At 47.4% G+C, this 24846-nt stretch overlaps 1 protein-coding gene across 1 annotated transcript in view; it reads right to left on the reverse strand.

Moving 5' to 3' along the window:
* Plxna2 (plexin A2) overlaps positions 1 to 24846 on the reverse strand; it is a 208152-nt gene that overhangs the window by 75566 nt on the left and 107740 nt on the right. Inside the window, exon 5 of the mRNA XM_078022741.1 lies at positions 958 to 1058. Coding sequence (XP_077878867.1) covers positions 958 to 1058 — 101 coding nt within the window. The remainder of the gene's footprint in view (positions 1 to 957; positions 1059 to 24846) is intronic.

Consider the following 24846-nt stretch of genomic DNA (forward strand, 5'->3'; position numbering starts at 1 on the left):
AAATCCAGTCCAGATTTTGCATCTGTGAAGCGCCAGCCTCTCTCCCTCCCTCCCAGCTCTCCCAACACCTGCTGCAGAGGCTGCAAGCCAAGAGCTATTGTCCAGGACCCTGAACTCTGGCCCTCCGCCTCCGCCTCCACCCCAAACCCAGCACATTTCATGGAGATGCTTCGCTGGCTGGCCCTGAGCCATGGAGTTTCCAGCTCCATTGGGCAACAGAATTCCTAGCCAGCTCCCGCCTTTCGGGTTTTCACCCTTTTCTCTCCCTCTGGGGCTCTTCGAATTAGGAAGTTTAAGTGTGATTTTGCATTTCTATTGAGCTGGTATTCAATGGCGGGGATGTATCTGAATAGGGATAAGAGGCCAGTTGGAGTGAGATGCAGACTTCTTGGAATCATGAAATAATGAGGCCAGAAGGGTCCTCCCAAGGGTAAAGCGTCCATAATAGTTATTTTGATTTGTGTAGCCTCTCCTGGGCTTCCTTATTTCCAAAGCACTTATTATTTCATTTAGTTGTAACAATTCACCTGTGAAACAGGCATTTTTCCTATTTAGCAACAGGGAAATGGAGGCCTAGAGTTGTCAGAGGACCCATCCAGGGTCACATGGCAGCTAGCTGGAGAGCAAACGTCCCAACTCCAGTGCGGCACCTTTGGCATGTCCTGGAAGCCCTGAGGCCTGGAGATTCTTCCACAACTTCCCTGTGAGTTCTCTAATGATACAAGGATACCACCACATCACTCCAACATGGCCGAGAGGGCAAGACAGAGAGGCAAATGCACTACACACAGATAGAAGTCCCCTCTCCCTGCCTCCCACCTCTGCATTCACCTTTAGAATTACTCCTCATAAGAGGGAAATTCCTCCTTTCTGCAAATTGCTGTCCCATACCATCATTCTAGGAAGCCCCCCTATCTTCTGCATGCCAGCTCCTCTTCCAGAACATTCCCAACTTACATGTTGTGCAGAGTGCACCAGCCACAGTGAGGATCTCCGGAGCTCAGGCACTCCCCACAAGTTGTGTACTGTTCACATGACTCCACAGGGACCCTGGTGACCTGGTGGGGAGAGGAAAGGGAGCACAGGGAGGTCAGGTTGTGACAATTTGAGAATGTGTGTTCAGACTCACCTATATCCAGGCACTCTGCCCTAACATGTCCCATAAGAAGGTGACACTGGTGGCAAATCAGTGACCTTGATGTTTTCATGTCTTTTCTGGCTAGGTCAGGTAGGGCTAAGCAGAATGCGTGGCAGTCCCAAGATTTCTTGACTTTGCTAGAGGTAAAAGAAAACTCCCCAACCTATTGCTGCCTGCCTCCGACGTCCTCCCTAGAGCTGGGCAAACAGGGGCAAGTGCTAAAAATGGTTAACTCTGCTGAAAGGCTATTGAGTGGCACAAACTCATCTCTGAAGAGCTTTCAGCTGGGCTTGGGCTGAGACATCCTGCCTGCACAGAACACATTTTAAAAGGGAGAGAAGGAGAAACTTTTCCCATCAAATAATATTCATAGTATGGCACAGGCTCTTTACAGCCAACCAAACATACCACCTGGATCCAATTATCCCATTCTCTGATGGCTGCATTCAGTTTCCCTAGTAAATCTCCCATCCTTTCAAAAGTCTGGCTAAATGGGAACCTCCACAGAGAAGAGCTGCTTGTCTGATTCTGTCTTGCCTGGAAAGTGGGGATTTGCAGATCGATCAAGTCCCTGCCCCCAGAAAGGACAGCCCTTGGAAACGCCTCCTAACTTTCTGGTGGGGCCCTGTAGGGATGTGAGCTGGACCTGTTTGGACATCACTCTCTCCCACCTATTTAACATGCGTGTAAAGATCAGGCAATGGGTCAGGGACTGAAGTCTTCCATTTGATGTGTTCTAGGTTTCTGTTGCTGGCTGGGGCAGAAGGCGGTTGGGCTGCAAAAACATTTGTTGGACTGACAATGGGTTCTCATTTGCTAGGGCGCAGAGGTCCCCCACCAACTGGATGTGTAAGCTCAGGTGAAAATAAACTGTGGTCCAGCTTTTGGCAGCAGGATGAAGGCTATGATGAAAATAATTTCACAGCATCATCCTCTTGGGAAGTTCAGGATGGACCCCAACACTATTCATTCAGCTAAGGTTTCTCAGATGTCCACTCTGGTGCTAAGCAATAAAGAAACCACAGCAAACTACATGCAGATTCTGCCCTCGTGGAGCTCCACAGTCAGGGGGACTTGGAAATTACCAAATGAGAGTTGCTTCACATTGTGCCGAGTGTTTGTAACACAGGACTGGTTTGATTGCAGGGGACCTTGGGAGCTTAGAGCAGTAGGGTCACTGAGGACAACCTGTCAGGAGGAAGAGACCAGGGGGTGGAAGGGTGAGTCTTGAAGTATAAGAATGAGCCAGATGCAGGGACTTGGAAGTCCAATCTCAGCAGAGGGATCATAATGAGCAAAGGAGGCAGAGACAAGTTCAGTGTAACTGAATGGAAGGTGTCCACTGGGTGGGCAGAGACCAGCCTGCCTTTACTCTGTTGTGCCCTACTTGTCTTTAGCATATCCTAACACTTAACATTCCACAACACAAGGCTTTTCTGTAAATGAGTGTCATGATTGGCCTTAAACATCCCTAACCTGCCCTTAATAATAATAATAATAATAATAATAATAATAATAATAATAATACACATGAAATGCTGAGAGGACAAGTGTAAAATCTTGCAAACTGACTTTTAAAATGGACACTCTAAGTGTAGATTGGGGATAGCTGGTTTAAACATCTGTGCATGATATACACTTGAGTTGCCTCTAAGTCCAATATGCCCTGCCAGGGTGAGAACTAACATTGCTAATTTGATCATGGGCTACCAAAATCACATAGTGTCAGACCCAGGAGGGGCTGACACACTGGGGAGTTATGAGCAGCTTGTCTTCCTGGGGTATTGCTTAACTTAAGATCCTTCCCAGAGGTCATCTGAGGTAGGGCACAGATGAGGTCCCTCTGGGACCTGGATGGACCTGGGACTTTTGGTTAGCCCACTCCACAGAAGAGGAGTCTCCAAGTAGCCTTGAAGGCTTCCAATGTGTGAAGGGCTACAGTGTGGCTGCAGTAGGATCCATGCATAAAAAGTTTCAGGAAAGCTCAACAGAAGAAAGTTGGAGCCTGCCAGTACTGCCAACGACCTTCTGCCCAGGTGAACACCTATTCCGGGGGAGCAAGAGCAGTTCGGGGGGATATTTGCCTTCAGAGGAAGGGTGCATCTGTCCCTTCCAATTTTGACATTCCAGGATTCTATTTCCCACAGTTTACCCAATTCCTCTCTGAGACTATTTGTGATTTCTGACCTGTACAACTTGACAGTAGAAAGATAACATCTAGTCATCCCACCCCTGACTGATTTCACACCGCTTTAAAGAGCAACCTTTGAACCCTGACTCATGGCCTGTGATACCTACTTGAAGCACCTTCCTAACAGGTGCCTACAGGAGACCTTCTAAGGTGGCTCTCCTGGAACTGATGGCTCACAGCCCTCAGGTTAGTTGGGACCCTGGCTGCCTGGTGGGCTTCCGCTTGCCCCCTCCGACCCACCCTGCAGGGCCTGAGAGCAGCAGTCCAGTGCCCAGCTCCCTTTCTTGGGTTTCGGGCTCCTTGTGAGTGATGTCTGCATCTGGCTGGAAATTAAAACAACTGTCTGCATTGCATTCGGCCTGTCTGTCAAAACACAGCCCGGCTCTCAGCAGCTGGGAAAGGGGGCCCTGAATAGGAGCAGTGTCTCCAGCAACAAAGCCCACTTTCACGCCAAGTGCCACGGAGATAGTGAAACCCTGTTCTTCTCCAAACATGAAACCAACAGCACAACTATTTTTCCTGTTTCCTGGGCCCTCCTGGTGGGATTTTTTTTTTTTTTAATGCACTGAGTTGAAGAGTTAAGTGAAACAGGAAACGTATCAGGGGGAGGGTCCTAAAACTTGAATTATTCTCTCCTCTAAGATCTAATAGCCATGCATAAACCAGAGAAAAGAAATGTCACAGTGACTGGGAGGAGACCCTCAAAGTCAGATGTTCCCATGGGTCTTTCTCTGTCCCTATATTCATGTGTTTCTATGTTCATTCATCAACCCATGCTCATTGATCATGTCTTCCATACAGGCCAGTACTAGACACTTCAGGAGAATAAAAAAAAAAATAGCAGCATTAAAACACAGCCATCACCTTCAAGTTGCAAACAGACTAGCAATAAAAACAAGAAAGTGATGTGTGTTCCAAGAGGGGCATTGAAAGAGGGCTGAGGGAATTCAGAGTAAAGAAAAAAAAAATACATTGGTATCTGAGCTATCTAGTATGAGAGCTACTAGCACCATTGAGCATTTGAAGGCAGCAAGTCCTAACTGAGGTAAGCTGTAAGTACACAACATATATTGGGTTCTGAAGATTTCATATGGAAAAGAAAATGAATAAAAGATCACATCCATACTTTGTTATTGGCATATTGAAAGATAACATTTTCTATATATTGGGTTTAAAAAGACCTACTTCTCCTACTTTTTGAAATTTAGTTGCCGGAAGAGCAAAAATTACACATGTCGTTAGTTCATGTTTGTGGCTGGTGATTTGTTTCTCTCCTACAGTGCTGCCTCAAAGGCAGAGATCCCAGGAAGGCTTCATGAGAGGCCTCACATGCGTCTGGTTACACAATGAAGACTATTTATTTCTACGGTTTATGCAGATTCTAGGAGGAACGAGCCCATAAGCCAACACAGGAGAGCAGAGTTTCTTCAGAAACTTTGTGTGAGGCCAGGGAGCCATGGGTGTGAAACTGGAAGGGCAGGCTTAGGTTCACTTGGGAAGGATGGGGAAGACACAGAGTGGGAATGTGCCATGTCTCTGAGTGCTCCAGCCTGTCACTCCTTGACTGAAAGAATGTCCTCCCTAGACAGGCGGCCGGCGGCTATCAAGGAGCAAAGATTCTCCATGTATGGTCCTTGAACCAGCCCAGCTGCCATCACCTGTGAGCTTATCAGACAAGGAAAATACAGGGCTCAGTTCATCAGAATTGCTGGGCTGGGTCCAGGCAATGACTTTAAACATCTTTTCCCAGCAGATTTGCAGATGTGCCTAAAGTTTGAGAAGACTGTTAATAGAGGACCTCAGCTCCATGGGGAAGTCTTTTTTAAATGACAGGTCTTGGGCCCAGAAAAAAACAGAATCAAACCTGCCTTGAGGCTCTGGCTGAGAATAGAGTGACTTGTGGTAGGGGGCTGGGTATGTGTGTGTGTGTGTGTAGGAAAGTGACAGAACTCTTGGGGACCACTGATACCCAGGGAGAAATTGATTTTGCTAACTCTGAGGCTCTGACATCCTCAAAAGATCAAGTTCAAGCCTCTGGGGTCAGGGGCAGCCTCGCGGTGGCCCATCAGGGGTGGCGCTCTCTTGGGAAGCTCCAGGAGGCCAGAGTGCTTTCTTCTGACAGTGTCGCCTGCACCAGGGCGGCAAGCAGTCAGGCTTGGCTTTGTCAGGGCTGATTCCTGGTTAATGGGACACTCCCTTGAGACTTTAATTAGTGTTCATTTATGATTATTGCATTTTAATTGTGCTTGAGGCTCCCGTCCCCCCCTCCACCCTGAGTTGACCAGAAGCGGGCTGATGAGAGCCACACAGGGGGGAGGACGCTCTGTGCCCGCCTCCTCTACTGCTGCCACACCAGGACCCCCGGTGCTGTGTGGTGCTGCCTGGAATGGAACTGGATTCCACCCTCGCACTCCACATTCTTTTCTGCTTGATCTTATGTCTTGTAATTACGCCTCTAATGAATATAACTGTCCTATTAAGTCATTTACTTAAGAAATACTCTTAATTAAAGGTGACTCATACTGTGCTCTTGACTCCTTTGGCCCCAGGGACCAGGCGTCACTTCCCTGTGTCTTCTTGGCCTGATTCATTGGGGCTGGAGATCCCTGTGGGAAGGGCGCAGCAAGGTGTGCAGAGCGTGGGGGTGGTCCCCACTCCCACCACCACTCTCTCCCTGTGCAACACACTGGGCAGCCCAGTACTGTTGGACTGGGGACATGAGATTATGATTGGGACAAGTCACTAAGGGAAATGGCTGGAACCAGCCTTGTGTCCTGAAGATCTTGACAGACGTGGTGTATGCGTAGGGTTTGGAACACAAAGAGTGAATCCAGGAGGGCCTCTGAGGCCCTGAGGGTTGCTGTCATCCTTATTGTAGACAGAGATTCTGGACAGTTATGGCCACCAGAGGCAAAGGAATCATTTTTCAGGTAGAAGAATTCTCCGAGGTGGCTGTAAGAACAAAAGCCCTGGGCCAGATGAGCTTGGGGACAGGGCATCTCTGCCACTCTGGTGGGACACTTGGAAGGAGCTCCATGGTTCTGAGCCCCTGAAAGATCTTCCAGAGAAATGCCTGACTGAAAGCAGAAAATCCCACAGAATTCTGACGATGGATTTTGGACTGGGTCGCATTGAGTCCTTAGACATTACTGAGCACTTACATTGTGTTAGTTACCCTCTGTTAGGCATGGGGGTTACATTCTCTTCCCTCCCAGAGCCCATCATTCAGTTGAGAAGAAATCCAAGGAAATAGATAATCTCATTACAGTGGGACAGATGCCTTAATGGAGGTAAAATCAAGACACAGTCATGGGTCAGAGGACAGAGTGGCAGCTGGCCTCGGGGGGTTCAGGCAGGAGCACTCAGTGTTCCCCGAGAAGCCTGCGGGATTCTTTGCAACTATGCAAACCAGAGACAGAGCGACAGGGAAGGAGTAGGGAAAGCTGTTCTCCAGGCAGCGTGGTCCTTCCTACACTGAGCATTTAATCCCCTGCTTCTCTGGAATCTGCTCTCCCCTGCCAGATGGTCCACCTGTCCCTGCATGTGTGCCCTGCTCCTGACACAAGGAAAGGAACAGAGGCCTTCTCAGTGGCCTGGAGCCAGGTGGTGGGGGTGGGAGGTGGCACCGACAGCCTGGATGAAGCATACAGTTGGCCTGATCATCAGCCTCCTGGTCCCCGGGGCTCAGGGCAAAGTATTCAGCAGCTGAAGCTGTTGGGACTGTCTCCCTGGGTCTCTTTCCTTCCCTTTGTGATTTTTCTTGCTGGTCCCTCCCTACCAGCCTCTCTCTTCTCTCCTTCAAGTTTGCAGGATTTCAGGCCCATTTTCTTCTCTTTTCCCCAATCCAAACCCTTTTTCAAGAAATGATCTGACACTCATTGATATACCCTGCTGATGGCAGATGGAACAGAGGCCCCACCAGGGCTGTTGTATGGGCTGAGATCAATAGCACAATCACAGAAATACTGGCAGAGGGCTTTAGCATTTTCAAAATGCTTTCATACATATTATCTCATCTGATCTTCACAGCTCCCCAGGGAGGAAGAAAGGACAGGTATTGTTATGTATTATGATTACCATTTGATCCATCAGGAAATTAAGGTCCCCAAAGACTGACTTAACTCCAATCTCACAGCAGTGGCCAGTGGCCAACTGGAGGAGAATCCTCCATTTCCCAAGATGGAGTCTTTACTCCTCTTGGACATGCTATGGGGGCTGCTATTGCAGGATGATAAGGGAAGAGTTGGCTCTGGGGTCAGTTCTGGGAGAGAGAGGCTGGGCTAGATCTGGGGTAAGACCAGAGCAGGGCTGAAGAGGCTAGAAGCAACCTGGGGGCAGATAAGTCTCTGCTTCTCAGCTGTGGGCAGTTCTCCGTGCTCCGCAGCTAGGAGCTGATGGGATGGATGGGTGGGTGCTTTCTCTTCTTTGTAGGCTCACCCTGAGTCCTGTCAACCTTGAAACCAATATATGTACTGGGCACGGAGAGGCAGGAGGAGGTTTTGCTTGGGAGCTTAAAGCTCTGTCCTTCTCTTTATACCTGATGGTGGCCAAGGTTCAAAGTCCCCACAGGGAGGAAAATGGGGGCCAGTGGTTGGGGACGCCTAGCCAAGTCCCAATTCCTGACCTGATTCTCTCAGGCATAGAAACCAAAGGGGACTCTCTGGGATATGGCCCTGCTTCCCCCAGCTCCTGACATAACTCATATTCCATACCCCTGGGCTCAGCAAGACTCCATGAAAAAGCACCCACACCTCTCTCCTGTCCTGGGAGGAAAGAGCTGATGGGATGAATGCCCGAATGGAAGTACCTTAATGGAAATCTCCCCTGCTGGGAGAGCTTGAGGAGGGTGTGGAAGCACGGGTGAGGGCATGTCCCCTTCCTGAATATGTTCCCCAGGGACTGGGGGGAAGCAAGGGCACTGAGGATTCCTGCTGATATCTGACAGGCTGCTGGATGCTCTGAGCCTGGCAGTTGATGGAGCTTGTGGAATGGAACAAAGCAGCGAGAACAATAGTAATCATAACTGCCGCTTATCCAGTGTCTACCGCATGCCAGGCACTTGACATACATTATCTCATTTAATCCTGATGCCCACCTTGCAGAGAAGTACTCTTAGTCCCACTTTACCTAACAGAAAATGAAGTTTCAGGTTAAGTAACTAGCTTAAGGTAACATGCCTTGCAGGTGGCAGAAGCAGAGTTTGAGTCCAGGTCTTTCTGACTTGCACATTGAGGCAATGGGGTTTAGACAGAGGTGAGGACTAAAGGGGAAATGGATCCTCCCTCCTGGGGCTGCCCCAGGGCTGGCTGCTAGACATCAGTGCCCAGGCTAGCTGTTGGGCAATGCAATTATGTTCAGCTACCAGACCACTGCATGTCTCTTAGCTCATTTGCTCTCCTCTGTTTTCTAACAATGATTCATCCAGTGAATCAGAAGGCAGAAAACAAGAGAGTGGATACCAAAGGGTAAAGAGGGAGAGAGGTGGGGAGGGTGGGAGAGTCCCTGCTGGTAGAAGAGGCTGTGAGCAAGTGCCCTGTTTTCTATCCCAGCCTCCTGTGGACCATCTGAGCCCTCTGATCACACAGCTTGCAGGGTGCAGGAAGCAGGAAGCAGGGCTTCCCAGCCTGGACTTGTCTATTTTGAGCTGTGTGGCTCTGGGCACTTCTATCTACCGCTTCAAGCCTCCAAGCCCTTATCATCCAAACAGAGCCACCACCACCTGTTCTGCATGTGTCAGGGCATCCCAGAGGGCAGAGCACACTTTCAGCTGAGCTCGTTGCTACCAATCAGCTTCCCAGTAATTAACGTGAAGAACTGTTATTGTTCGTTCCCAGGATTGAATCAATTTCTTTAAAAAACTAAGAGTGATGTATCCAGGTCCCTGTCAGCCCCCATAAAGTGAACACCAACCCAGGCCCTGGTCCATCCTCTAAGCTGTGACAGTGGTAGGAATGTGGTCATCAAGAAGGAGGCACGTGCTCCCAGCCAAGGTGCTGGTGCCTCCAGAGTCTGCGACTGCAGCTAAAGGGACATGCTGACCAGAAGCTGACCCCAAGGCTGTGTCCTCGGTACTCTGGACTATCTGGAGACCCGAGGGTGGAGTGGAGTTCAAAGAGCAAATATATTTTTAATGACTTGGGGGAGAAAAGTAGAGTGGCTGAGTAATTCAGAGTAATTAAAGCTATCTATCACTCAGAGAGAGGAGTCCAAAATTGGTTGAAGTTTTAAAAGATTTTTTTCCCCTTCTCATTCATAAAAAAACCCAGCAGAGGTCCTACAGGAGTCAAAGAAGAGAGGACAATGGTGCAAGAAGTTTCTGGCTTCAAACAATGCAATTCAGCCTTTGGATAGCACTGGGGAGGGGCCTGTCATATTTCAGATGCCAGAAGGCCCTGAACCCTGCTGTGGTTTGCCTTGGGTCTGGCCTGTCTCTGTCTCCTGACTTCTGAACAGTTTTCAGGTAGAGGCCATATTGTGGACTTTAAAGGAGACCATCCTCAGTTTCTAATGCAGTTCCAGTGCTCATCAGTTATATGACCTCCTAGAGTCTCAGTTTCCTCCTCTGCAAAAGGAGAATGATGATAAGGATGTCAGTTTTGCAAGGTCATTTTGAGATGCACGTGACAACTGTTCCCAAAGAACCTTGCACACAGTTGGTGGTGCTCAATCCTGGTGGCTATCATCCTCAGTTTCCAGGTGCAGACCCCACTGAAGGTGGCAGTGTTGGCACAGAAAAGTTTCAGGAGACCCTTGCCCCCAGGCTTTACACTGCTGCTCAGGTGACCTTGGGAGGTTCACCTGGCCTTTTGGGGCTGAGATTGCTTATCTATCAAATGGGGAGAATTAGGTCTGCCCTGAAGATGAGGACTGGGGCAGCCCCTCAATCTATTGTCCTTATTCCTGACATAATCCAATGCTGCACATCTGCTCAAACTTAGCATCCTTGGCTGGAAAATATCACATTAAAACTGGTCTCCTAGGGATGAAGGCAAAACTTAGGTAATGAAAAAATACAAAGAGGGTAGAAAACCCAGTGGGCAAAGCAGACATTCCCAATACCACACCGTCTGTTTTTAAGACAGCACTCCCGTGCCAGGAATACAAGGGAGGTAGAAGTAGTTCAGGATTTTGGAAGGATCTACAAAGAAGCAGAGATGCTGATACCATTGTCTCCATGACAACAGTGGATTTATTCAGTTAGGGAAAGCAGGTGGGATAGGAAATGGGGGATGAGAAGGATTTGGGAAATAAGGCCTAAGAAATAACTAAAACAGATCTCTCACCTGGGAGCCAGATGCCTGGGATTAGCAGGGCCCTACAAAGCTCCTTGTAGGGCCAACACTGACTCATGTACCCCAGGAGGAGGAGGTGATGATGGCAAAGGCTGGAGAATCAAGGCAGGGTGCCTCCTCACCTGGCCACTTACATCCATCCATTCCACACTGGTTATTGGCCCAGAACTCATTCCCATGAGGGCCCTGGCCATGCAGGGTCCAAGTTCAGCCTTACCACATGGAAGCTGAGTTTAAAGGCACCTCCTAATAGGCCCTGGTCTCTGGGTCCTGCCCTCTGGATTTCTGGCCCTTGCCTTCTGGCCACCAGGAAAGACTGGAAGGAGGGGTTTGGAGCTCAGTTAACACTAAATTCTCTTTTGAAACTGGAAGACCTTCAGCTTATAAAGGGGAGATTTTGGGCGGGAATCAGGGGAAGGAGCCCAAGAGGAAAGTGGCCAGGAATCTGGAGTTAAGAACACCTTTGCTCTTGTCTAAGTAGAAGGTTAGAAGCTAAATGAAGAGACAGGGCTCAGAGGACTTATATTTGGGGGAATCCTTTTACAATAGGGAAAGGAGGTTTTTTTGGACACCACTGCTCCTGAAAGAGACAGAAAAATGAGCTCCCTTGGGCAAAGTTCCTGACATTGCTTCCTAACCCAGTTCTGGTTTCTGCCCTTGGTGCCCAACTGTCTGTCTTGCTCTGATGTTGCCACTCATGATTATTGATGCACATGTGTGGGCCCTCGGTGACTCCTGGTTTACTATTCTTCCTCCCTTGATACTGTTCCTGGGATCTACTCATGAAGTAATCCAGGTTGAGGTTCCCGGGCCATGTTTACAGGTAGGGAGCAATCCTACCAAATGGAATGCATCTTCTCAACTACCTCACAGCTTTACTTTCTGGACATCTGAGACTTGGGCATCTTGCCTGCCCCGACATAGGAGTTATCCTGGAAAATATTCATTCTGACTCTCCTTGATGTGCTAAGTGGCTTTCTTTCTTGGAATGGTCTATAGAGCAGCTTTTTGGTCATTCGAAGCTTCCTTGGACAAAATAAGTGTGTATATGAGGGGAGAGGGAGACAGACAGGGCAAGAGAAAGGAAAGATATGAATATATTTTAAGTCTTTAATGAAAAAATGAGTCTCCTACACTTATATTAAAAAACAGAATTTCCTTTCTATACAGCTCATTTATTCATTCACATCATTCATTCATTCATTCACTCATTCATTCATTCAATACAGGCAAAGTGGTATGATAAGAGGCAGGGAGGCTCCCAGGCTTTGCTGCATTTAGTGTCCCTATGCTGCCTAGGGAACCTGCGTAGACTGGTCAATTGGATAAAGAGCATTCTGCCAAGGTAGCAAGACCACATAGCCTTAGCACTTTGTTCCCAAGGGGTTACTCAGGGTGGGCGGATTGGTTTGGCCTCATGAATCTACTTTCACATAGGCTTGATTTATAACTTGCAAATGGTTGGAATATACTTGGCATTTATAATTTGTCCATTTTTTGTTTCTTCATTTACTCACTCATGCATTAGTCTGTCCAGGTGTGAATCAATCTATCCATCCATCCATCTACCCATCCACCCATCATCCATCCATCCACCAGATCAAGTATCAAATCCTGCACTGTGATGCTACAAATGGAGTGAGTCTTGATCTTAAGTGCCTTCCAGAGGCATGACCTCTGACAGGTAAGTAGAAAGTGGAAAGGGTCATTCTAGAGAGTCCAAGCTGGGAGCATTACTATTATATCTACATGAGTAGAAGCAAGGAAAACTCCAAGAATGGGCAAGGAGTAGGAAGGACCAGGGAGTCGATCAGAAAAGTGAAGGAGGATGGACTGGGGCAGGCCGGCCAGGTTGGTGGTGACAGAACGGAGAGGAGGAAAGGAGAAATTTTGCCTTTCTTTTTTCTTTTTGGTACCAGGGATTGAGCCCATGGTGCTTAACCACCGAGCCATATTCCCACCCATTTTTATATTTTGTTAGAGACAGGGTCTCACTGAGTGGCTTAGGGCCTTGCTAAGTTGCTGAGGCTGGGTTTGAACTCTTGATCCTCCTGCCTCAGCCTCCTGAGTCACTGGGATTACAGGCGTGTGCCACTGTGCCTTTCTTCTTTCTGTGTCACTGCCATGGGGGTTCTGGCTCCCTGCATCCTCGCAGCAGGATGGGGACTCATGGCCTCATCAGTCTGCCTTCAAGCCTTCCCACATGGGATGTGTTCTACACACCTTAAAGTTCAAGGTGGGATGGACTCTGTGAGGGAGGCTACTCGGGTCCAAACCTCAGCTCTTTTGCTTATTAGCTGGGTGACTTGGGAAAGTTACTCATCTCTGAGCTTCTCTTACTGACTTATAAAATAGTTGTGAAAATAATGCATTTACTTATATAAAAATTTTCTGCAGATGAGGAATCATTGGGGGAGTCTTAATGAATTCTAACGAGCCCCCGTTCTTAACTGGCTCTTTGGCATGAAGGATGCACAGCTTAGAAAATCCTGAGTCCAGTGCCTTGCACACAGATGATGGCTATTTAATAATCACATAGTAAGCATCAGCTGCACACTCTATGTAGACATTAAGTTCAAAGAATGAATAGACAAAACCCTGATCCTAAAGTACTCAGAGTGTGGTCAGCAAGATAAACAAATGTCCCCAGTTATGATGAAATATTAGTGCTCAGATAGAGATGTGTAAAGCTACAGGAGCAAAGAGGAACTGCAAATCAGGGAAGGCTTTTGAGAGGCTGTGTTTTTTTCTGATGATCTCCACCAAATAATAATAATAATAATAATAATAATAATAATAATAATAATAATAATACCTCCCCCAACAATCAGGAAAAAGAAAACATTGACCCTGGACAGAGTTTGTAGTCCAAACACTCGAGCTGGATATTTCAGCTCTTTGAACTGGGCTCCCAAGATGACCCTTCTCACGCCCTTGTTGCCCTGTCTGTCTGCCTGCGCTGCTCAGACCCTCCTCCCCTTGCCAGCTAACCAGAGGACCCTGGTTCCCTTCTTCAAGAAACCTTCCTCTACCAACCTCTGGAACCTTGATCTCTGACTTAAAAGTCCACCTATCTCCCTAAATAGTAGGATTCTAATGTACATTTTACACTCTTATCAGATGTGTACCTTTATAGATTATACCCAGTTCCTGACTTACAATGGCTTAACTTTTTAATTTTTTTAGATGTTGATGGACCTTTATTTTATTCATATATTTATATGTGGTGCCTCACACATGCTAGGCAAGTGCTCTACCACTGAGCCACAACCCCAGCCCCCAGTGGCTTAACTTTTTATGAAGCAAAAGCAATGCATCTTCAGGGGAAACTCCACTTCAAATTTTGAATTTCAATCTTTTCCCAGGCTGATGGTATGTGGTGGCTACTCTCTGATGATACTGGATGGGAGCAGTGAGCTGAGGCTCCCAGTCAGCCACCTGATCATGAGGATATAAAACGGATATTTTACAGGGACTATGTTGCCAGTGTTTTGGGATATTGTGCACGTTTGACATTTTCGTATCTCATCAAGTCTGCAAAATGCCTATCTGTGTGTAGACATGAGTTATTCAATACTTTATTATCAAATAGGCTTTGTGTTCAACGATTGTTCCCAATTGTCAGCTCATGTGAGTTTAAGGAGGGCTAAGCTAAGCTAGGGTGTCTGATAGGTATAGTAAAAACATTTTCAACTTCCATACTCTCAACTTAGGATGGGTTTGTCAGGATGTAACCCCATCATAAGTCGAGCATCTCTATCCACAGTGCTCTGCTTGATCCTTCGTGTGAGATGTCCCTGTATGCTCCCACTTCAGTTTCTCATACAACAGAGTCTATAAATTCCTACTGAGAAGCTAATCACACGTGTCTAATGATCCAAGTTCTATTTTAAGCTCCTTAAGTAACTGCAGTCTGCTAAGGTTCTCGAGGTGTGGCTGAGCCCCCCTGGCATCCTGCTACCATCCATTCAGTGACTTGAGGCCTTTTAAAAAATAGACAATGTTTATAACACAGCAGAGGCTCCTGGTGTTATGAAAAGGACACATTCCAGAATTGTGAGGAATCTGGCTCAGCCTTACCACATCCTCCACTGTGCTGGCCAAGTCTCTTCACCTCCTTGAGTTTCAGTTTTCACATTTGTAAACCTTACTGAATCTAAAATCGAAGCAACCGCCAAGGCCCCAAGATGCCCTCTAAAGTAAGGTAGGCTTTGAAGAAAAGTGGCAGAATGGTATGAGAATTTTCCGAGTAGGTTCTCAAGATCCAGGGTCATAATTCTTCTGCCCTTTACCCTTGGTTTTCTGGCCCAGATTAATGACATAAAAGGGTGGAAGAAAAATGAAAGAAAAGAAATTTTATGTGATTTTTTTTTAGTGGGGGGAGCCCTGGGGATGTTATAACCTAGCCACCCTTCAATTGGACCACATGGAAAGCTTAAGGTACATGTCCTGGGCCACAGGAGGACAGGAGAGGACAGGAGAATGCAGAAGGCAGAGAATCCCAGGGAACTGGTGAGCTCTCTGCAGGTGGAGTGCAGAGTGCAGATGAACTATTGAAATCACTATGGCAGGCCCAGGACAAGCAAGTGCCTCTCTTGCACCATATGTGATCACTGTAGGAGGCCTGGGGTCGGTTTATAACCTGTTTGAGAAGATGCCCCCAGAGGTGGTGCTGGGACCTCCCTGTGAACAGGTAGACAGAGGCAACTTCTCCAAAATGAGAGCTGCGGGAGATGGCCAGCAAGAGGAGCACCCCTGCTTGGTGGCTCCAGTCACAGATGCTCAGCAGCAGGCCACCCAAAGGCCACTAAGCACCCAGCCCTGGAGCAATCAGAGACATCAGCTGCTCGGGGAATAGGGGACTAGCTTGTGACAATTCCAGTTCAAGAGAGAAAGCACCTCTCAGACATCTCCCTTTCCTTCCTCCAAAGGAGTCAATACCAGTGGTTCTGGTGGGAGAAGGATGGGAGAGAAAGAGAGGAGTGAGGAGGCCCACCCCTCGTGGCTGCAAACAGGGGCATGCATGCAGCAGGGCCAGGCTGGGGGAGGAAACAAATCTGAGCTTTGGTGGAATCCAGAGTTTCATTCTCATCTGGAATTGGTGATTGAGACTCTAAATTGGGACTGTGTTTGGGACTTGGAATGACAAGAGGACTTCTTATCCCAGAGTGAGCTTCTAGCGATGCAGGCTGCCTGAGACCTCAGTAGCTCTGCCCCACCATGAACCCTTTGAAGGGATAGTGGATTTAAAATAGAGCTGTTTGAGTGGGAACTCCCCACACACTGGCTGGATGCAATAATGTTAATGACTGCTGTGGCTAGCTCACCCATCGTCAGATGGTCACGAGAAGTGAAAACCATAACATGGCACTGCTCAGTATTGGGCTTATTGCATGAATCTGGGAGAATTATTGCTGTTATTACTTCTGGGTACAGATTGATAACTTACTGTCAAAGCAAAAAACAAAAAAATTTTTTTAAAAGGAAAATTTTGTGCATCATCTCTGGGATAAGAAGTCCTCTGGTTGCTCCAAGTCTCAAACACAGTCTCAATTCAGAGTCACAATGCCCAGTTCTGAGTCCGCAGAACATTCTTCCTGAAACCCCTGTGGCCTTCCAGGGGAGTGAATGGGCTATGTGGTCTCTTCTACTGAAGTGGCTCCCAGGTAGGAAGATATTGAGAACTGACACCAGGGAGAGGGGCCTCTTGGCCCATTTGCCTCTGGCTTTCAGCAGATACAAGGGCAGCTGTTGGGTAGGACATTGGCATCTGAGGAAGACTGAGCCTCGGACAGGAGGTGGCTGGAGCCAGGTTAGAAGCCCTCTGGGTGCTCCTGCGTCCTCACCGCTGTTAGATCCCACCTGAGCCACCAATGGGGATTAGAATTGTGCAGCCCCCGCTTGCCTGAAGGCTGCGTGTGGGGACTATTCAGATCTCTGCTGTCCTCACTGCTTCCTCTACCTGACCTTCCGCTGTGGCTGCTTCAACTGTAATCAACGTCTTAGAGCCTCTGGGGGTCATAAGCAGAAACTTGTGGGGGCTAGATAGAAGAGAGACAAAAGAGCCTCCCCTTTTAAAACAGGTGCTTAGGAAATTAATTAGAGAAAATAATCACTGAGTTGTCTGAGTATTTTATTTGGTGCATGCCGGGTCTGGTGGAAAAAAAAAAAGCAGAATTTTAAATAATTTTGGAGTTATAACTGATGTAATTAGGTGCTCAGTGAACACTTAGCATCGAGCTGTGCTTATTAAAATTACTGTTTTAATCAGAACATTGCCAGAGAATCATTAATAATACAATGGCTTGATTCCCTGGATCTCCAATTAGACCTGGACTTTTAACCACCTGAGCATAATCTGGCTCCGTCTTGGTACTCTCTGTGGGTGATGCATCATCATCTCCAGGCACGAGGGGTGGGCATCAGCACTGCTGTTGAGTGACAGCCTGAATGCTTTATTTTGGATCAGGGGAGACATCTGGGGAGGCAGGGGTACTGAGGAGACTGAAAGGTGGCAGTGGGGGATGTGGGTCTTCCGGATGGCCAGAGAGGTTACTGCAGGCGAGACCCGCTGTGCACACCACTCTAAGGGAACAATAAGCCACAATCTCACAGACCCAGCAGAAGGCCTCTGCCCTGATGTTGCCCTCACACAGGCCTGTCCCTCATCTGAACCCAGTAACTGGCAGGGAGTGTACAGCTCTGTCCTTGTGGAGCCACCACCCATCCAAAACAGAGGCCACAACGCCAGGTTAACTGGGAGACCCTGGGGCCTCTTAATGCTCACACTGTGAGAGAGACCACAAGACCCACCAAGTTTTTCCGGAACTTCCCACACCTCAGGGACATTTTTGTGGCAATGAGGTCCAGAACTGAATGATGTGCGTGGGTGAATTCATGTTCCCTGAGGTGCCTGGCTGAGCTGGCATTTGAAGAGCAGGTCCGTGGTCAGGCACATAACGCTGAACACAGGGCTTTGGTGTCTGCACCTTCCGCTGGTGACTCAGTGTGTCCACAGCACTGATTAAGCTCCCACCGGGGACAGAGTCATCAGATAGATGTCACGGGGGTGGCCCGAAAGCAAAAGAAATGGAAATGTGCTCTCTGGTCTCCTGGAGCTTGCTAACTAGTTGGAAGGACATAACAAAGATGTGATAGAAAAGATTCAGGACACTTAAAAGGCGGATACTGAGAAGTGAAAATTAAGCTAGAGCCTGAGAAGGGCATGTGGAGTTAAGTGGTGATCAGAGAGGGTGGGATTAATCAGATAGAGGGTCATGTCTTCTGAAGGAGGACTGTGGGTAACGCTTCATCTGCTGAGACATGAGGAAGGGGGACAGCACTCCGCGTTGTCTTTCATTAAGATTTCTCTAGCCGCTACTGCAGATTCAACTCTCTTGAGAGTAACATTTTGAACCATTACTAGCCAATATAGCACTTTTGTGCAGCCGAAAACAGTGTCGCCTAAACGCATCTTGCCCCTTAGCCAGTGAGCAAAGCACAACCTGAACCATCACATTTGGCAGCCCCAATGCCCAAAATCTCTAGAGGAGTAGTCAGTAGAAATGGAGGCAGTTGGTGGATCTATCAGAGTTCTGGCTCAGCTGACCCAAAAGGAATATTTTGAAGCCCTAAATATTGTGATGCCTTTTATCATTTCTGTAATGGGGGTGAGCACGTGTAGAAAGATTGGAATCCACTGTGGATTCAGAAGTGGGGAGGTCTCCATTGAAACGGCAGGGCTTGAGAAGGGCCAAGGTGGGAGTGTCATGGGCATGAAGGTATCTTAAACTAAAGTCAGGAGAATGAGCTGTGGCCTGTGTTCTGTGGACAGTGAAGGACACAATAAGGGACCACTTAGGGTTCTTTTCTTCCTGATTTCTTAGGAGTTAACATGGTAAGTAATCATCAGAAAAGCAAAAGCATCCTAGACCTCCCTCAAGGAAGAGGAGCCCAGAGGAAGAATTTCTCTGGAAACCAGTGCTGCAGGAAGGGAGGTTCGAGTCCCTGGGGGAAGCTAAACAGGGGCTCAGGTCCTCCACCGTGAGCAGAGCAGGACTCCAAGGTTGCTCTAATTCCCTCTCCTTTCCTGCATCCCCACCAACTTTCTATCCACCATGGAAGATGGGTTCAGGGGACACAAGGACCTCTGTGGTTTAGAAGCAGGTAGTTAGGTCTCAACTCAAGAATTCTTGTGTTTCAAAAAAAGAAAGCCCCTCACAGACAACACACACACCACTCCACGTACTCAAGTTCTGATAGGAACATGCTCGTGAACACAAACGTGTGCGCACCGCACACACCATGCACTGACATGCTGACCCCACACACACCTCCCACACGCTCCTGCTGATGCTCCGTGTGCACACTCTGTGCACACTTAGAGCACAGGCAGATGGGCCCACCCCCCTCAGGGCCCTCCTCCCCGCCTGCACACAATTGAGAGGAGAACAGAGCCACCCGGAGCTGTCTTTCTCTGGCTCCTAGTGAAGAAGGATCGGGGCTGCCCAAGATTAAACAGAGGAGTTAAAAGTGACAAACAGACTTCTAAACGGGATTAGAGTCTTAATGAAAACCATAATGAATGGAAGAGCCTCGCAGATATCACCCATGAGTGGCCATAAATATCAGACCAACAGATGAGATCCTAGATACTGCCGGTTTGAACCCCATCAAATTCCTCCTATTACAATTCATCAATACACAACCAAGCCCAGCCTCCTATTTAAGGTCCCACAATGCTCCAGAGGGTGGGCACTGCGGGTGGACAGAGGCGGGTTAGATTCTGTTTGTGCCCCTGACTAGCTGGATTTTCCTGCTTCTTTCTTTCTGCTTCTACACAATGTGGTTGACTATTTCTGTAATAGGGACATGGTGTGGATTAAAGTAAGTTCTAGAAAGCTAGAATGATAATGTACAGTGATATTAACAATTTAAAGTTAGTTACTGTTGATTTTAACCATTATCTCTCCCCTACCTGTCTGCTTCAGCTTCCTGGGGTCAAGAGACTCTCACAGGATGCACCCATTAGATGGTGGGATTTGGTAAGGATGAAAGGGGAAGGGAGATAGAAGGAATGGGAACTAGTTGGAGACTAGGTAGGAGAAAAGGTGGGGAGAGGAAGGAAAAGGGAGAATAATCCTAAAAAAATCATGTCTGTGGCATGAGGTCCACTCCCTCTGTGGTTGGTGGTTGTCAGAAGGAGAGGTCATGGAGTACTAGCTGGATAATTGGGATACAGTCTTCTTAAGATTTTTTACAAGTTATTTAAGATTTATAACTCATGTATCATAGCATTTACCCACTGTGTGGACAACTCAATGGTGTTTAGTATATTTACAGAATTGCACAACTGTTACCACAATTTTAGGATATTTTCAATCACCTTCCACAAGAAAATAATCCCACTCCCATTTCTTCTCCCTTCCCCACCCCAGTTACTCCAGCCCTGGCCACCTGCCACTTGACTCTGTCCCCTGGAATTTTCTTTTTCTATACATTTCTTAGGCACAGAACCATACAATACTTCATTCATGGTGTCTGGCTTCTTTCATCTATCCTAATGTCTTTCAAAGTTCATTCATTATTCTAACGTACATTAACAACTTCTTAAATTTATTAATTCAAATCCAAGAAGGTGAGAGAAATGTTGAACATTCCCACACATAAGCAAGTGCCATAATAAAAACCTGCCCCATTGTTCACCTCAAGAAATCTCACTGAGTTAATTCCTCATTAATTTGGGGGCTTTGAGATCAGGCGGTTGGGTTCATTCTTTTCTATGAGTAGGGAAACCAAAACAAGGTGAGATGATGTGTTTTTGAGTGCGGGTTTTTTGGACTCTCTGCATACTTCTCATGAAGAAATGTGAGAGTCCTAAATGTAAGAGTGCCTTGCTATGGTTTTATGATTTAGATTTAATGTTAAGAGACAAATAAGAGTCTCTAGGTATTCTGTTCCATATGTCTCTCTCTTACCCCTTAAAAGTGACAATTCCCAACTCAATTTTTACAATGTAAAAGGATGACTCTCCTCTAATGGTTATCTGTCATTGTTTGTGTTTAAAGTAATTTTATACGTTAAGGCTGTGGTCTCAGGATGCAGGAAAGCAGAAAGCGACACCTTGGGCCAGAGGCAGCTCTGGAGGTAGGCGGAGCTTATCAATCACCTTGGAAAGGAACAGGCGTTTGCTGGACTCAGGAAACATCCCTCCTTTGCTCTGAACTGAAGTGAGATGTGTCAGTCCCTTAGTGCAGCTATTTTTGAGAATTACAGGAATGACAAGGTATCTATTCCATCCAGGTGACCCCAGAGACAGACGATGTGAACCGACAAAAGTGTGTGCTCAGCTTCACTCTCTGAACTGATGTCTACCAACGTTACCCCATGGCCACTAGATGTTAGTCTAGGGCCACAGGTAAAGAACGTGAATTTCACGTAAAACAAGAAACAGAGATTCCACCAACTAGTAAACACACACACACACACACACACACACACACACACACACACACACACACACGCCTTGAGCAAACTCCACTAAAGATGGACAAGAAAATATATTTTTCTGTATGTGAGAGGCCTTTTTTTCTTTCCTATAAATATTGATTCAGCTTGAATCAATTGTAGGTAGGCCAAGATGGTGTCACCAGCCACAGTGCTCTTGGAGGCCAGGCATTGTGGCAGTGGTAGCAGGCATAGCTAGAGAAATGAGACAGGGCTCAGACAAGGAGGTGTGAACGCAAAGTTCAGGTTTGAATACTGGTTATTTCCTCCGTGGATTATCCTGTGATTAGTGTCTCCAACTGCCTCAATGGATACCCAGTGCATTTCCAGCAGCAAATTCATTTCAAAACATAACAATAACTAAACCCAATGGCCTTTTGTGTAGGCCCTATTTCATGAAATAAAACAATACAATGTTACCACTCTAAAAAGGTCAGACAGCATTGTTTATTAACAATGCCCAAGGAATCTCATTAAATCTGGGAGCATGAACATAGTACAAACTAATAGAGTACATTGGAAATGATGTGCATCCCAGTGAAGACTGCCCTGGGACCCGAGGAGCAGCCTGCGGTTCTCTTGGCCATTGCCTACAACTCCCTGTGCTTCATGAAGTCCTGTCATTTTGTCCTCAGTTTTTCCAGTCTGGAGGAGGTACTGCCCCAGAGTTCCTTCCTCTCCTGGAATTGACTTCTTAGTGCACCCTTGGGCAAACAAATAGGTGATCCTAGGTAACAAAAATAGATTTCTGGAGAAAGTGGGGTGACTAGAATTTTCTCTATTAATCTGGACATGCTCCAATTTGCACTAGGAGCATAAATTTGCATGTTGAATTCCAGAGGCCCCAAATCAAACAATATTAGATAAAATAAAATTAATTTTTATAATCCTCTGTGATCATATTCAAACCCAATATTCTCAGCTTGGCACACAGAATAGGTTTGCCTGCCTGCTTTTCTCTGCACTTTCCTATTAAAATTATTTTCTCAAACACTGATTGAGTTCTGGCTGTACAGCTGGCACTGGGAGGGGTTGGGGTTCTCTGACCTTCCTCTGGTCCCTAGTAGCTTAGAGCCTAATGGGGAAAGACATCAAATAGATAGAGATTTATTGGATGTGTGGTTTTACCATAAAAGTGAGAGAGAAGCCCAGAGGACTGAATTTGTTCTGACTGGGATGAACAGGAATGGTTTTGAGTTCTAATGGGGACACAGGAGGAAGGATAGTAGGGAGGTGGCTGCAAGTGGATACTCTTGTTTTTCCATGGATTCAAAATGCAAGCATGATTCTTTAGACTATTTCGGCTTCCCCTCCTTCTAGGGAGGCAGCTGTGAGATGACATGGTTGCCAGCTGAGCCAGCAGGCCACAGGGATCTGGGAAAAGGCCCACAGCTATGAGTACTTGCTAGGTGGGCCTGAGATGGTGAGACCAGGCAGAGGGCGGGAGGCCTGTATGGTCAGACCTGCAGAATCTGCTAGAACTCCAGGAAGCAATCCTGACATCATCACATGGTGGGTGGTTTGGTTCTTCCTGACTCCTCTACAATCTTAGGATTTTCCTGTGGTTCTGGAGATGGGATCCAACATAGAATGTGAGGGTTTCATTTTTCTTGGGAAAAACCAGACAGACTTCCTGCATACCAGTTTCTAATGGTTAATGATCCAGTTTCTAGTGGTTAGTGATCTAATGATTGTCCAACAGTGCCAGGGCTTCCAGGACAGCTAAAGATATTTTTTTTTTCAAAGTTCCCATGTAATGAATTCACTGTGTGGCAGGGATTATGCTCTCTGAGTTTTGTACATCATCTCATTTAATCCTTGCAGCACCCAATGGAGAAGATTCCAACATTACCCATTAGCAACAACCCACCTCAAAGGGAGCTGAGCACTTGCAATTAGAAAACTTGGTCAAGGTCAATGCTTAAAAGGGCCAGAGGCAGGATTCCAGACACAGTTAACACAGAGTCTGCCCTGCCCACCACCCTACTCTGAGATCCTAAAGGAAGCAGATAATGTGAAAGTGTATTCAGAACCCCTAATATCCACTTGCCTGCCCAGCCTTTCTGGGAGCCTCAGACTCTTCTATTGCTCTCTTGCTTGCTTTTCACCTCACCTCCCCACCTCTAGAACACTCCTGGAAGGAAGAGAGGCAGGCACACTGTGTCCTGGGCCTGGGGACAGGTGACCTTTCCAATTCAGCACCTTTATAAATCTTACCTAATGAAGTTAAAGGGAAAAAGGAATTAATGAATAAATGAAGGTTAAATCACTCCCTGCAGAAAATTGATGCTGACAGCGAGGGCCAAGAAGAGAGCCTGGAAATCAGGAAGCTGACTTGCAGAAGGTTTTTAAGATTCCCTTCCCCAAGTGCGAGGGGGATGTAAAGCTCACTAACTCTGACGGAGGCAACGGTGGCTATGGGGGGCCAAGGAAGAGGACCAGAAGGAAGTGGGATGAGAAAGTCATATTCTGTTTTGGATCATTTTTTCCCCCAAAGCTGATTTGGGTATGATGCACAAATGTGCATGCACATGTGCACGTGCACACACACACACACACACACACACACACACACACACACACACTATACACTGTTAACTCCTGTAACCAATCTAGATGTAGGCTGTTCAGTTCTGCTTGGCTCATGCCTGGCTTCCTGGGGACTTCTGTGGCATGTCTCCTTGTCAGCAAACACTTGTTAGCCTGCCTCTTTGTCACCTCTGTGATTGTCACCACCCTCAACTGCCCATCCCCCCAGGCTGCATGCCTCAGCCCCACTGGCTCAGGAGGGCTATAGAGAGATGCATGACTAAGCCTGAGGAGGAGGAGGGGGAAGGACAAGCAGGAATGGCCAGCTGACCACAGCAGGGCAGCCAGGCCCAAGGCTGACCCAGGAACAGAGGTTGAGGGGAAGTGGATGGAAAGGAGGATATATCTGGTGAAGCTGAAAGGGAAAAATTTGCAGATGAGGGCTGGGAGGAGCACATCTTTCTTGCGAGCAAGGCTGCTGACTTCCCAAGCAGTGCTGGGCAGGTCCATCAGTGGCCTATGCCTTAGTGGAACTCCTCTGTGAAATGGGTATGAAGTAGGTCTGCAGGAAGTGAGTCTGCAGGAGAGCAGCAAAAATTCTCCCTGGGAGCAGTGAGGAGGAAAGACCAGCCACTCTAGTGCCCCTCCTCTCGGTGCCCACAGGTTTTAAGAATCTGGTCATGATGCCAGGGAGGCTCGGGGGTTCTAGCACAGCGTCCTGTAGCCCCCGGAGGAATGGGAGACAGTGAGTGAGCACTGGCTGCTGGAGGGGCTGGGATACTAGAGGTTGGGCTCAGAGACCTGGAGCCAAGAGCTGGCCAGATCAACCAGTGAATGAAAGGTCACTGTGATTTTTCTAGGCACCCAGGGAGACGTAGACAGAGAGCTCTGCTGACAGCAGGAGCTGACAATTGGCAAATGAGCCTCTCCGTTATCTGTTTTCCTTCCTTATTCTTGTCTCATAAGACAGAGGCTAGAAATAGATGCCACCGGCAGATGACTTCAGGATGAAAAATGAGCAACATGTTAGTTGTGGGGGGTTTAGTGGCAGTGAAACAGGAAGCTCATGAGTGAACCACAGAAAAGCCCTGGGCTTAGATGCAGCCATTTCCATAGGGCTGGCTCTCGCTCTGTCCCAAGCATTCTCTGGGGATTATGGGTCTAATTTCCTCAGCAATCCTAAATCTGGC

Source organism: Ictidomys tridecemlineatus, chromosome 10 (genome assembly GCF_052094955.1).
Source record: "Ictidomys tridecemlineatus isolate mIctTri1 chromosome 10, mIctTri1.hap1, whole genome shotgun sequence".
Taxonomy (NCBI): Eukaryota; Metazoa; Chordata; class Mammalia; order Rodentia; family Sciuridae; genus Ictidomys; species Ictidomys tridecemlineatus.